The sequence below is a fragment of the Marmota marmota genome, unplaced genomic scaffold (genome assembly GCF_001458135.2).
Source record: "Marmota marmota marmota unplaced genomic scaffold, marMar, whole genome shotgun sequence".
In the NCBI taxonomy this organism is placed as follows: Eukaryota; Metazoa; Chordata; class Mammalia; order Rodentia; family Sciuridae; genus Marmota; species Marmota marmota.
In genome coordinates, this window is record NW_026000005.1 from 43,689,387 (window position 1) to 43,701,733 (window position 12,347).

The 12,347-nt window shown below is 40.1% G+C and overlaps 1 protein-coding gene across 1 annotated transcript in view; it reads left to right on the plus strand.

Annotated features, from left to right (window-relative positions):
- Positions 1–2,628: 2,628 nt before the first annotated feature.
- Daw1 (dynein assembly factor with WD repeats 1) overlaps positions 2,629–12,347 on the plus strand; it is a 40,606-nt gene continuing 30,887 nt past the window's right edge. The window contains exon 1 of the mRNA XM_015481015.2: positions 2,629–2,744. Coding sequence (XP_015336501.2) covers positions 2,663–2,744 — 82 coding nt within the window. The 5' untranslated portion in view covers positions 2,629–2,662. The remainder of the gene's footprint in view (positions 2,745–12,347) is intronic.

The following is a 12,347-nucleotide window of genomic DNA, read 5'->3' on the forward strand; positions in this document are numbered from 1 at the left end:
GATAAATCTATTTGGGCCCACAGAGAAACTAGTTGTGTCCTAAGGAATGCAAGCTAGATGTAATATTTATATCAATTATACTAGTAACAATTTACATACTTACCAAGGAACGCCTGCATCCAGTGTCACAGAGGATTCCAAATTGCATGGAAGTGGTTACTGGCACATTGCTGAGCTGTATTTTCAACTCAAATGGAAACAATATGCAAACACCCTCTTGCCAGTTTCAAGCACACTTAGGACACTGATATCTCTTCTATCTTCACTCTCCCTAAAACTTACACAGTGTTTTCAAATAAGCTAGACTTATAGCAATAGCAACTCTCTGAGTTGGATACCATGACAATTTCTAGTTTTCTTGTGAGGAAACTGGAGTCCAGAGGAGTTGTGGACCTACAAGTGGCAAAGCTGTTATTTACCTCCATGCTAGTGTCCCCTGCATATCTCAGGATTAACTGATTAGTGAATTTTGGGAACTAACTAGTGAATGTGAATGCGAATGTGAATCCATCTCCCAAATCATGCCCATCATTTCAAATCCACTTGAATTCCAATTCTTCCCATGAAGACTCCCTTACGGTGTTTTCCAGAATTAGACTCCTGTGACAGTAACATGTTGAGCAACAGAAGATCCTAATACAGACTGACAAATGATTCAATTAGCAGCCACTGGCCCTGTCAGTTTTTGAGTCCCAGGTAAGATCAGATGCTTAGCAAAATAAAAGTAGAGCCAAATATTTCTGCCATTCCATCTATATCCTGGAGTACTCAGAAGCCTGGATTGACCCACAGGAAACAAAGGACACTTTTTATTTTGTAATAATTTTAAACTTAATGGAGAAGTTGCAAAAACTATACAGCGAACTCCTTCCTCAAAGGAACTTCTTAACTAAACTAAACTAAATGTTTTGTTCATTGATTTTATCATTTTTTATTGATCTATCAATCCAAACACATGCACACATCTATATTGATATGGATTTTTTTCAGTCATTTAAGAGTTGATTACAGACATCTTGCCTCTTTTATTTCTGTGTGCCTTTAAAATTAATCAGTGTACCTTCCCTATAAGGAAACAGTTTCTTACATAACCACACTTCAGAGATCAAAGAAACTTAACATTGATATAACACCATCATCTAAACCATGATCCCTATTCCGATTTCATCCCTTGTCCCAATGGTGCCCTTTATAACTAATTACTTCCCTAATCCAATACAAGCATTATCCAAAATATTAAGTTGATCCATTTTTTTTCTCTCTTTAACCTGGAGTGTTTCCTCAGTCCTTTTCTTTCTTGACTTTGAAAGCTACTTTGTAAGATTTCCTCAATTTGATGTTCTTTGACATTTCCTCATGATTAAAGACAAGTAATGCATCTTGAGCAGGACTGTTGAGATTTGCTCTGTCCTGTCGGTGTATTGTAAAACAGTTACAGGATGTCATTTTTCCCCACAAATTGGTCATGTTAACTTTGATCACATGGTTCACATGGGTCCACCATATTTCTCCATTGTAAAGTCATTTTTCCACAGGTCACATTTTTCAATGTTTTTTAATTAATGCATTATATTCATACATAATGGTGGAATTCGTTGTTACATATTTGTTCATGCACATGATATAACAACGTCATTTGGCCAGAATCATTTCCCAGTGTTTCCACTTTCCTCTTCTCCTCCCTCCCGTGGTGGTCCATTTCTTCTCCTCTACTGATCACCCTTTGATTTTCTCGAGATTCCCATTCACCCCATAGACCTTTTCCCTCTCTAGCTTCCATGTGAGAGAAAACGAACAACTTTGACTTTCAAGTTTGGCTTACTTCACTTATAATGTTCTAAAGTTCCATCCATTTTCCTGCAAGTGACATGATATCATTCTTCTTTATGTCAGAATAAACTTCCATTGGTATATATACCACATTTTCTTTATCCATTCATCCACTGATGGACACCTAGGCTGGTTCCATAGTTTGCAAAGGCTACAGTTTTAAATGGCAGGAGCATAAACAATAAAAATACTTCATTTCTATAAAATGAATTGTTGGCCTCTCTACTTAAATCTTTTCCATCTTGTCTTAATGACTAGGAGAAAGGTAGCTGCTTCCCAGCTGTGGAATGCTCACGCACATAACCTGACTTTTATGTGCCCCATATTTCCATTAGGTTTAATTGGGTCACTATTTCCTTGATCTTTCCGATCTTTTGAGCACATCAGAAGAAAGACTCAGTTGGGTGCAAGATTTATCTTGAAAATCTCAAATATAGTTGCTATTCGTTTTTCTTTTAAACAAAGAAAGAGAAGGTCTTGGTTCAGAGTTTCTGTAGACCACAGTACAGTAATTCAATAGCGTTTCAGAAGAATTGCATTTATTTTGACCTCCTCTTTCCCGTAACATGAAATTTTCATTACAAGAGTTTTCTCTTAAAACCCTTTAAAAAGACAAGTTAAAGAAGTGAGCCAATTTAAGGAAATTCCACGAACGTAAAGAAAACTGTTAGCCTTGGAGACTTGGTGGCCCCGCGCCAGCCTTGGTCCCTGCTCTGGTCTGTGCGTGCCCGGGTCGGTGCCCCAGGCCGCGCTCACAGCTCACAGCTCCGCGCCCAGCGACCCAGAGGCTCCGCGCATGCGCGCCCGCGACCTGCGGCTGTTTGGCGTTTCCATGGCTACGAAGCCCCTCAGCCAGGGATCCGAGAGCGAGAAAATGAAGCTCAAGAGCCTCCTGCTCCGGTATTACCCTCCAGGTACGGGCCCCGCCGTCACTGGGGCCCCGGACTCCCAACCCCGCGGGTCTGGGGCGGAGGAGGGGGCCGCGGGGTCGCGCCCCGGGCGGGTCGGGAGGGTCGGGAAGTCTGATGAGTCCCAGGTTGAGCCCCTCACTCTGGCACACCCTGGGCTCCGGTCCTCACAACTTTTAAAGTGACTTTAGAAAGTCTTTAAACTTTTAAATGCCATGTTGTTGGGTTCCCAGGAACAAGGTGGGATGGGGCCTGAGAGGTGTGACCGGGGGGGGGGTCTCCTGGGGTGTAGGTTTCTGGAAGGGAAGACAAGGGAGGGACCATGTTTCCTTTTATTTTAAACCCTCCAGAAGGATCAAGTCAAGGTGCACGGAGTCTGAAAAGGAAAATGCAGACCCAGAGAAGCATATTGAGTTGGTGAATGTATTGGGTCTGGGCTTATCCATCCACTGTGTGCTCCTTCCCAAGAGACTTTAAAGAAGGACCTAGTCCTTGATCCCAATGAGTGAAATAACTCCATCAAATGCTATACTTTTAGAGTAAGGTATTCTCTTCTAGTCCCCTTGTTTTGGAGGTGAGGACCTGGTTGCATTTGGAGAATATGGGGAGCGCACTGATCACCCAGCTTGTTAGGACTTGAAAACTCTTTTGACTTTTAATTCAGAACTCATTAAAAAGAAGAATATGAGATAAAACCTTGCAAAACTTGCCCCAGAGCAAGAGATGACCAAAGTACACTTGCCCAGTGTGAAGTTTGGATAAGAAGTGGCAAAAAGATTCCGAAGGAGGGAAGGATCTCTTTGGACCAGTTTGATTTAAGGTAGCTTTATGAGACGTGAGACCTGAAGAACTCAAAATGTCTTACTTTTCCCAGCGGTGCAGCCAGCTGTTTGGTTAACCTCAACCAGAAGGTCTGACAGAGCTCACGGTTCCTTTTCTCTGATCCATCCTGATTTTGTTGCTTTCTCAGACTGTGCTCTGTCAGTTGATGGCATCATCACCACACATCTAGTTTCTCTGGCAGGAAGTTGGCTGGTCTTTTTTTTCTTCTTTCCTGGTACTACCTCACCACCACTCCACACTCTCTTTCCCATTCCATCAACAGATTCTGTCAAAATATTCTGTGAATCCATCCAATTGTCCCCTTTTCCATGGCACAGTTTTCTTGATGTAACGTCCCTTCCAACTACCAGCCTAGTCCAGCCCTCCATTCTGGCAGTCCCCACCTCTTGCTGGACTGCTTGTGGTCCTGGGTTTCATGCTTATCCTTTGCAATCTGTCTTGTCATCAGCAGCCAGTGAAATCTGAATTAAACATCTCCCATAGTCTCTTGTTATGATGAGAATAAACTATGCACCCTGCAGGATTTGGCGCAGCCTGCCCTGTTGACTTCTAGAACCTTGGTCTTCCACACTCTGTATACTTAAGACTTCTTTTACTGTTTTTCCAAGAATTAAGGAGGGTCTTTCACTCACTGTTGTCTTTCTGGACCTCGTGTTCCCTAGGCCTTGGAATGGCTGTCCTCTTATTTTGGTTTCAGTCCTTGTCACCAGTCCAGAGATCTTCCTTTACCATTCATTCAAAGTAACCCCTCCCTTATTTTTTTCTATGCCATTTGTTGTTTTTACTGTATTCATCATCATCTGACACTAGTTGACATTTTAAATCTTCACCTCTTTGTCATAGAATGCAAACTCCATGAGAACTAAGACCTTGTGTCTTTTGTTCACTGCTGTATCTTTAGATCCTGGGACGTAGAAGGCATTCAGTGTTTGTTGAGTGGATGCACAAATGTGGATTATGAAAGAGGTCAATCCAGGCATGAAACTGATGTGAATAAATGTTGAAAAGCTCAAGGGATGCGAGAGGAGGCCTGAGTGGCCACTCTCTCCAATGTAAAGTTCATATTTGTAGAAAAGATACTCATTTTCTCCCTTAGAATTCCAACTAAAACAACATGAAAATGCTCTAGATAGGAAGGAGTAGCATAAAGGACGTTTTAACTTAAGAATAATAGCCTGTTTTTCTTAAGCAATCCCAATTTTCTTTTGCCTGTGCTCACACGTGAGCCAGGACTATTTCCCACAAATCACCTGATAAATGAATGCCTTGCCTTTGTTGAGGAGTACAGGTTAGAAATGTGGGCTCTGGAGACTGAATAACTGACTCTCACCATATACAATTTTCCCCTTGGGCAATTTGTTTTGATCTATGAGCTGTCAGCTGGATGGTGACAGTAACACTCACCTCATAGACCCTCTGGTCCCTTCCAGCTGCCAACCCACTTGCCTTCTCCCTTCAGAGTAATCCTCCCTGAAGGAATGCTTCCTCCAAGCGCTCTCCTCTTTTCTGCCTGGAGTTTACTCCTATCGTTCTTTTACTTACTGCCCCCCTGACACTTCACTGTTGAAGATCCCCGGTGACCTCCATATGGCTGCACCTAGTGGCCATATCACAGCCCTCACCTTTCTTGGCCTGACAGCAGCATTCCATCTCTGACCCTGTGCCTGCCTTTGGTTTCTGGGAGCATGCTATTTTCCCTCCTGCCCCGCTGTCTCTCCTTGGTCCATCTTGTTCTCATCTCTCAGTGTTGGATGGAGGCCCCAGATCTTTGCTCGTGGACTTCTCTTTTCTATCCGCACTCATTAGCTGGGTGCTCTCATTTATTCTCACTGCTGAAGAGTTATCTTAAGTAGTCCCTCCCATGTCGCTCTCAGCTCGACACTTTCCTGTGGGTATCCAATGTGCATCTCGCGTGGGGCGGGGTCCTCAGTTTTTCCCCCCATCTCAGTGAACTTCCACTTGGCTCTTGCCAAGATTTTGGCCTCATCCTTGTTTCTCCTTTCAGACACAACATCTGATCCAATGGGAAATTTTATTCTGTCAGTACACTTCAGAAATCCATGTGGACTCTAGGAACTTCCCCACCCCTCACTGCTATGACTTCTCCCTTCACCGCATGTCAGCCTGTCTCATCTCAGCAGTGGGATGACTGTTGGAGCGTACCTCTGGCCACACCCCTCCACTGCCCTCCACAGGCCTTTTCTCTCACCGAAAGTAGGGCCACACTCCAAGGCCCTACACGTCCTAACGCCTTTTGCCTCCAGCCCCCATTTCCCATCACTCCTCTAGCAGTACTCCTCATCTTGGTGGGCCTAGGATGGCCAGGTGTGTCCCTACTTGGGGACTCTGTAAAACTGTCACTCACATATTTGTTGAATACGTGAGTTTAATGAGATGCTGTGTGTTAAATAGAATGCCAGAACTCTCCCCCAAATGTGGACAGGTCAGATAAGTGACCTTCCATGTCTGCTCCAGCTCAAAAGTCAGTGGTTCTAGTGATGATCTCAGTAAAGATTTAGATTCAGGCTTGCAACTGTTTGCTTTACTGATTATCTTATAATGAGGTGCTATTACTTACATACTTAGATATTTAATTCATGAATTCCAGTCTTCAGTGAGCCACATTATATGCAAGTTTTCAAGATGCTAATGAATAGCGGGTGGGTGTTTCAATAACATTATCAAATAGGAAAAAAAACCCAGTCACCAAGGGCCTCATTCTCACGCTTCCTTTATTACTTCTGCACAGACAGCAATTAGAAAATTCTCTGATTGCAGTCCTCCCACTGACTTTGGAATGACATAGGTCTGGAACATTCTTTTGTTAGCATCCACTGAATTAGCCTTCTCCCTGTCTGAATTCCAGGTGACTGAATGTAAATAGCAGTGGTGTATGGCTGAGCAGACACGGGACATTCCCCCTCTATCTTGGGCATGTTTAACTCATGAAGTCAGGTTCCTGAAGCGGTGAAGGTGCTGACTACGTGCCTTTCCACTGACTCAGTTTTGTCAATCTTTGCCTTTATTTATTTATTTATTTTTGTATGCAGTCCCTAGTTCTTTGGCCAGGAAAAGGAACTAAATAGACATCAGTTATTCTGAGCACTTTAAAGGCTTTCCTTGATCTGAGTAAAGGATACTAATAACTACTGAAGTGTAGCCTTTTGAATAACAGGGCAAAATGTTGAGGGCAGAGGCTTCTTACCTAAGCATTTTGAGAATTATGCTTATTGCCTCTTTGTCCATGACTAAGAGACGATCAAGAATGTCAGGAGGTTTGGGACGTGATCACTGAGGGAAGACAAGACACACTTGCATCAGCATCTCTGTCTTGTTTTCAGTTATATTCTCTACACACACGTCACAGGCTCTGTTCATCTGGGAGCTCAGGGAAGGATGAACATACTGCCTACGTGTGTTGCCATGAGGAGGCAGTCAAACTCACACATTCAGATTTTGCTCTTTCTTTTCCAGATCCATTAGTTCAGCAGCTCAGCTGACCTTTAGTAGTCAGCCTAAGGGCTTGAGCATTGCTCATTTTGGTAGAAACAAAACTTGGTGAATATAGAAAGCTGACTTTTGTTAATTTGTTTGCTAGATGTTTCAAATGTGTTTCCTTAGGTCATCAAACTAATCCGTGTGGGTTGTCACGTGCTAATTTTTGTAGTCCTTTTCTTTGAGTTAATATGATTATATTGCTTATTCATTGTTTATATTATTTATTTGCTCAAATATTTATTAAGTACTTTATATGTAATGCTTAAAACTTAAAATTACAGAAATGGAAAGGAAAGATACGATTTTTGACAATGACAGTGACTTGCATTTATGTAAAGTTTGTATTTTTCAAGTTATTGAAACTTACTTGAGTCTAATGACCTTGCAGGGAACTTGTTCCTCAATAGTTTATATTCTAATAATGTTTTCACCTATAATTTTCTTCTTTATTTCCTTATTTTTGTATGCCTTTACTATTATAAAGGGAATATTTACTGTAACCAAATCTTATAAAGTTATAAAGGAATAGCTGAGACCGTCCCCATCCTCCTGAAGATGTGACGGCCCCTTGAAAAGAGTCATAACCTCTCTGCCAACAGTTCTGAGAACACCTGTTTTTTTCGGGTTTGCTAATGCTGAGCAGTATTAGTCCGTATCATCTTTGCTAATCTAATGGATAAAAATTATAACTGTTATTTTATTTAGTACCATTTCTTATTAATGAAATTCAAAGTCTTAGTTTGGCATATTTAATGACCATTTTCTATTTTTGTTTTGTTTGTAAATTGGACATTTGTGCCTTTTGTTCATTCCTCTTTTTAAAAAATCTGTTTTAGACTTCTTCATATGAAGTTCTCTGAGCTTTGTTGAAGTGATTTTGCTGATCATCATTTGTCTTCAACTTTGTGTTATCTTTTACTATGCAGAAGTTTAAGACTTGTTTCAGACAAATCTGTCATTTTTTAATTTTTAGCTGTTGTTTAAAAAGTTGATTGCAGACACTAAAATATGAACATGTTCTTTTACTCAAGCTATTTTACTTTTATTTTTAACAATAAACTCTCTAATCAACCTTGAATGTGTTTTTGTGCATTGTGTATAGTAGAAATCTACTTTTTCAAAAGTCTAATTGATATTATAGCATTATTATTCCACAATTCATTTTTCCTCCACTAGTTTGAAATGTCACTTTCATCTTATTTTAAAACTTGCATGCATAGATAATTCTATTAAATTGACCTATTTTTATATCAGAGCCATACTTTGTTTTATAGTTGAATATAATATCTGGTCGAGTAAATTTTCAAGTTTGAAAAACTAAAATCCTGACTTTTTCAATTCCATAGATTAATACTTTTATAATATTGGCTTTTCTCATTCAGCAATGTGTCTCTCCATTTATCATAATTTTCTGTTACTTCCAGTAGTTCAGCTAGGTCATGCATATTTCCCACCAATTTTATATTTAAGTATTCAGTGGTTTCTTTAGCAGTTGCAAATATTGTCTTTTCCTCAATGATACCTTCACTTGGCAGTCCGTCTATTTCTTGTCTACTTATAATTTCAGCTTTTGGTACTTTATTTATTTTGTAAGTCCATACCATTGTTTTACATGGCATACAAATAGGTTTTAAGAAGACTTAAAAATGTTGTAATGTCCCTGTTTTGTTGTAAAGTTCAATGTAGCACAGGAAGTCTTTTTTTTTACTCTAAGGAAATAAGAATAGAATTTTTAGTGATTGGCTCTCTGCAGAAACTTCCCTTTTTCTTTTTGTTTCTTATCCTGGAGGCTAGATCTTGGTTTCAGGTCTTCAGTATTTCTTGGGGGAGGGAGACACCCAAACCCAAACTGTCAAACTGGCCTCTTAATTCTAGTGGTTGGCTTCATTGGTGTTCTGGGAAGTTCTTGAGTCATTAGAAGCATTTCAAATGATTTTTCTATTCTAAAATATTAAACTTCATCACACAAGAGCTACTCAAGTACCTGTGTAGGTTGTGCCAAATCTGTGCAGAGACACTGTTGAGTTCCTGCCAAGATGGTCTGTATGCAGCTGAGGACAGGGAGAGGTCTGATGCTGACAGGAACTCTGGAGGGGATGCAGGCTCCAAGGGGAGGATGCTGGCCTTGTGTAAGGTGAAGGCAAGTCACCGCATGTATGGAACTCAGCAAAGGACTCCACTTGAGAGTTTCAAGTAGCAGTTAGCATATTGATGATCATTAAAGCCAAGAGCATGGATGATTTTAAATAAGGAAAGAATGTACAGCAACAAGAAATGAATCATTGGTCTTGAAGCCTAAAGACCACCAGTTTTTAGCACTGAATGAGAGTGAAAAGTCACAAAGTAATTGGAGAAAGAGAAAGATGGAGAGGTTTCAATAAAAGCCTAGAGAGGCTGTAGTTGAAGAAGAAGGAAGTTGGTTGTAGAGCCAATTATTTCTGAAAGGCCATGTGATTTGAAGACAGGGAATATCAATTGGATTAAGCAATCTGGGACTCATATCCATTCAATGTACTGGTAATTCAGGTATTTAGAAAACTCTCTGAGTATTTTGAAAGATTGAGCAAATAATGGGGAGATAACCATTGCAGGAGAAATGGAAGCCAGAGAGGAAAGGTATAATTTTCATGTGTTTGATGGTGTTGCTTGTACTTGACCCTGGCCAAATGAAGCGCCTGTTGGCCTCCGTCTTCAGAACTGGTTCTGAGGAGGGTCCACCTGGAAACACAAGGAAACCACGACATGTTGTGTTCCTTCACAGAAGCTGCAGCCTCATTGGAAAAAATGGCATGTATGCAGGTTAAGTGATACCGAGTAATTGGGTAGGACATCACAGGTAGTATTTGATTAATAACTAAGTAATAAGCACTGGTCATCTGATTTTTCTATATGCCAAATGCTTTGTATGTATCTTATTTAGTCTCAACCTTCAAACTCCAGGTATTATCTATGGAGGAGAGAACTGAGTTGAAATGAGATGACTTTGTTGGTATCATAACAAATGTAAGGGATTGAACTGAAATGCAAACTTGCATCTTCCTGGTGCTAAGCGCCTGCTTTCTCAACTCTGCTACATTCCCTCTCAATGACTTGGTGCTTTTGAAAAGTAGATACAGGGATGGGATTTGATGGCATTAGCTATTTCCCCTGGACCTGAAATGCCACTGGAGTCATGTGTGTTGCTTCAGATTTAGTCCACAGCAATGATTCTCACACGTAGAGGGACCCTGAGGCTTTTGGACCATTTCAGTGGAGATTCACAGTCAAATCTGTTGTCATAATACTAGTAAGGTGCTATCTGATTTTCCACTTACTGACATTTGCACTGATGGTGCAAAAAGCAATGAAAGGAGAAAGTTCCTGGGCCTTACCTCAGGTCACAGAAGTGTCACCTCACTCTGGCAGTGCTCATTCTCAGGACAGGAATGATGGCTTTGATGAAGCCGCAGGGCTTATCAGTGCCTGCCCTTTGAGTACTGTGCGAGAGACCCACAAAGCTCTTCTGTTGTGCAGTGAAGGGCACAGGTTGTCTTGAGGAAAATACTCCTCGTGTGGTTGTTTGAATTCTGGAATGAGCTAGTCTACAGGTCTTTTTTTGTTTTTTAATGGAAGACCATTTTTACTTGAAACAGGGACAGATAAACAAGCCCCTTTTTTAATTTCAAGATTTATTTGGGCACTTGGCCTACATTTTCTTGAAAATGAACAAAATGAGCCTGAAAGTTTCAACTGAAAACTGTCTGTAGTTCTTCCAGTAATAAAATCTGAGCTTTCAAACAAAAAATGGAATTTCAGAAAAGTTGGATCTACTACCATGTGCCTGATGACTTGCTAACAATAAAAGAGTTTTCTGATGGCATTCATTGGAAGTGATAATAACAAATGTGATTTTTTTTTAAAAAATATTTTTTAGTTGTCTATGGGCTTTTTTTTTATTTATACAAAGTGCCAAGAATCGAACCCAGTGCCTTGCCCATGCTAGGCAAGCACTCTACCACTGAGCCACAACCCCAGCCCCACAAATACACATGACTCAGTGAGACACTATTTTTCAATCATGCATTGATAAAAGATCTATTGACCATGGGAGATCAACCAGTGGATTTTAATGGAAGCCAGCATGGAAGAGCTCACAGTCGTGGTTTTAGTTTCTACACTGCAACCAATTTTTAAGAAAGTACCATTTGTTAAATTAAAATGTAGTATCAAAGAATAATATCTGTAATCATTTGAAAATTATATTAATAAATTTCTCCATCTTTCTGATACATATCAACGTTTAATCAGATTTTTTTCTTTTTCTTTTCATTTTTTTTTCCTTTGGTACTGGGGATTGAACTCGAGGCACTTGACCATTGAGTCACATCCCCAGCTTTATTTTGTATTTTATTTAGATATAGGGTCTCACTGAGTTGCTTAGCACCTCGCTGATGCTGAGGCTGGCTTCGAACTCTCCATCCTCCTGTCTCAGCCTCCCAAGCCGCTGGGATTACAGGCGTGTGTCACCGGCCACATTTTCTTCTTATACTTCATCTAAAGCAACATATAGCAACAGCTTGAATGCAGCAGCAGAGATGAAAATTCAGCTCTCCTTAACTAAGCCATATAAAGGTCTTTGTAAAAGTGTGATATAGTGCAATTCTTCTTACTGTTTTTTTGTGGGGGGAGTTGGGAATTATGATTATATTCATAAGACAATGCTGCTTGTATTAAAATACTTAATGTATTTTTATTTTTATTTTTTTTTATTGGTTGTTCAAAACAGTACAAAACTCTTGACATATCATATTTCATACATTAGATTCAAGTGGGTCATGAACTCCTATTTTTACCCCAAATACAGATTGCAGAATCACATCGGTTACACATTCACATTTTTACATAATGCCATATTAGTGACTGTTGTATTCTACTACCTTTCCTAATTTAATATTAAAAATATTACTAAATAAGAACACTTTGATATGCTCAGTAATACCTAAAGGTGGAAGGTGGCCTTAAGGCCAATACTTTTGAATTTAGAGGTGGTGGAACGTATCCATAGGGAGAGGTGGCTAAGTGGCTCTGCTCAGTATGCCCTAGTCCCTGGTCTCTCTGTTGTTTAAATTGAGTACATTTCATAGATCTGTATTCAAGTTCACTGTTTCTGTCCTGTCATCTTTACTACTGAGCCCCTTCATCAAGAAGTTGTTTAGGTGAATGTGTATTTCAGTTCTATAATTTCCATTTGATTTTTTTTCATATTCCAGCATAATTCCTATAACTTCT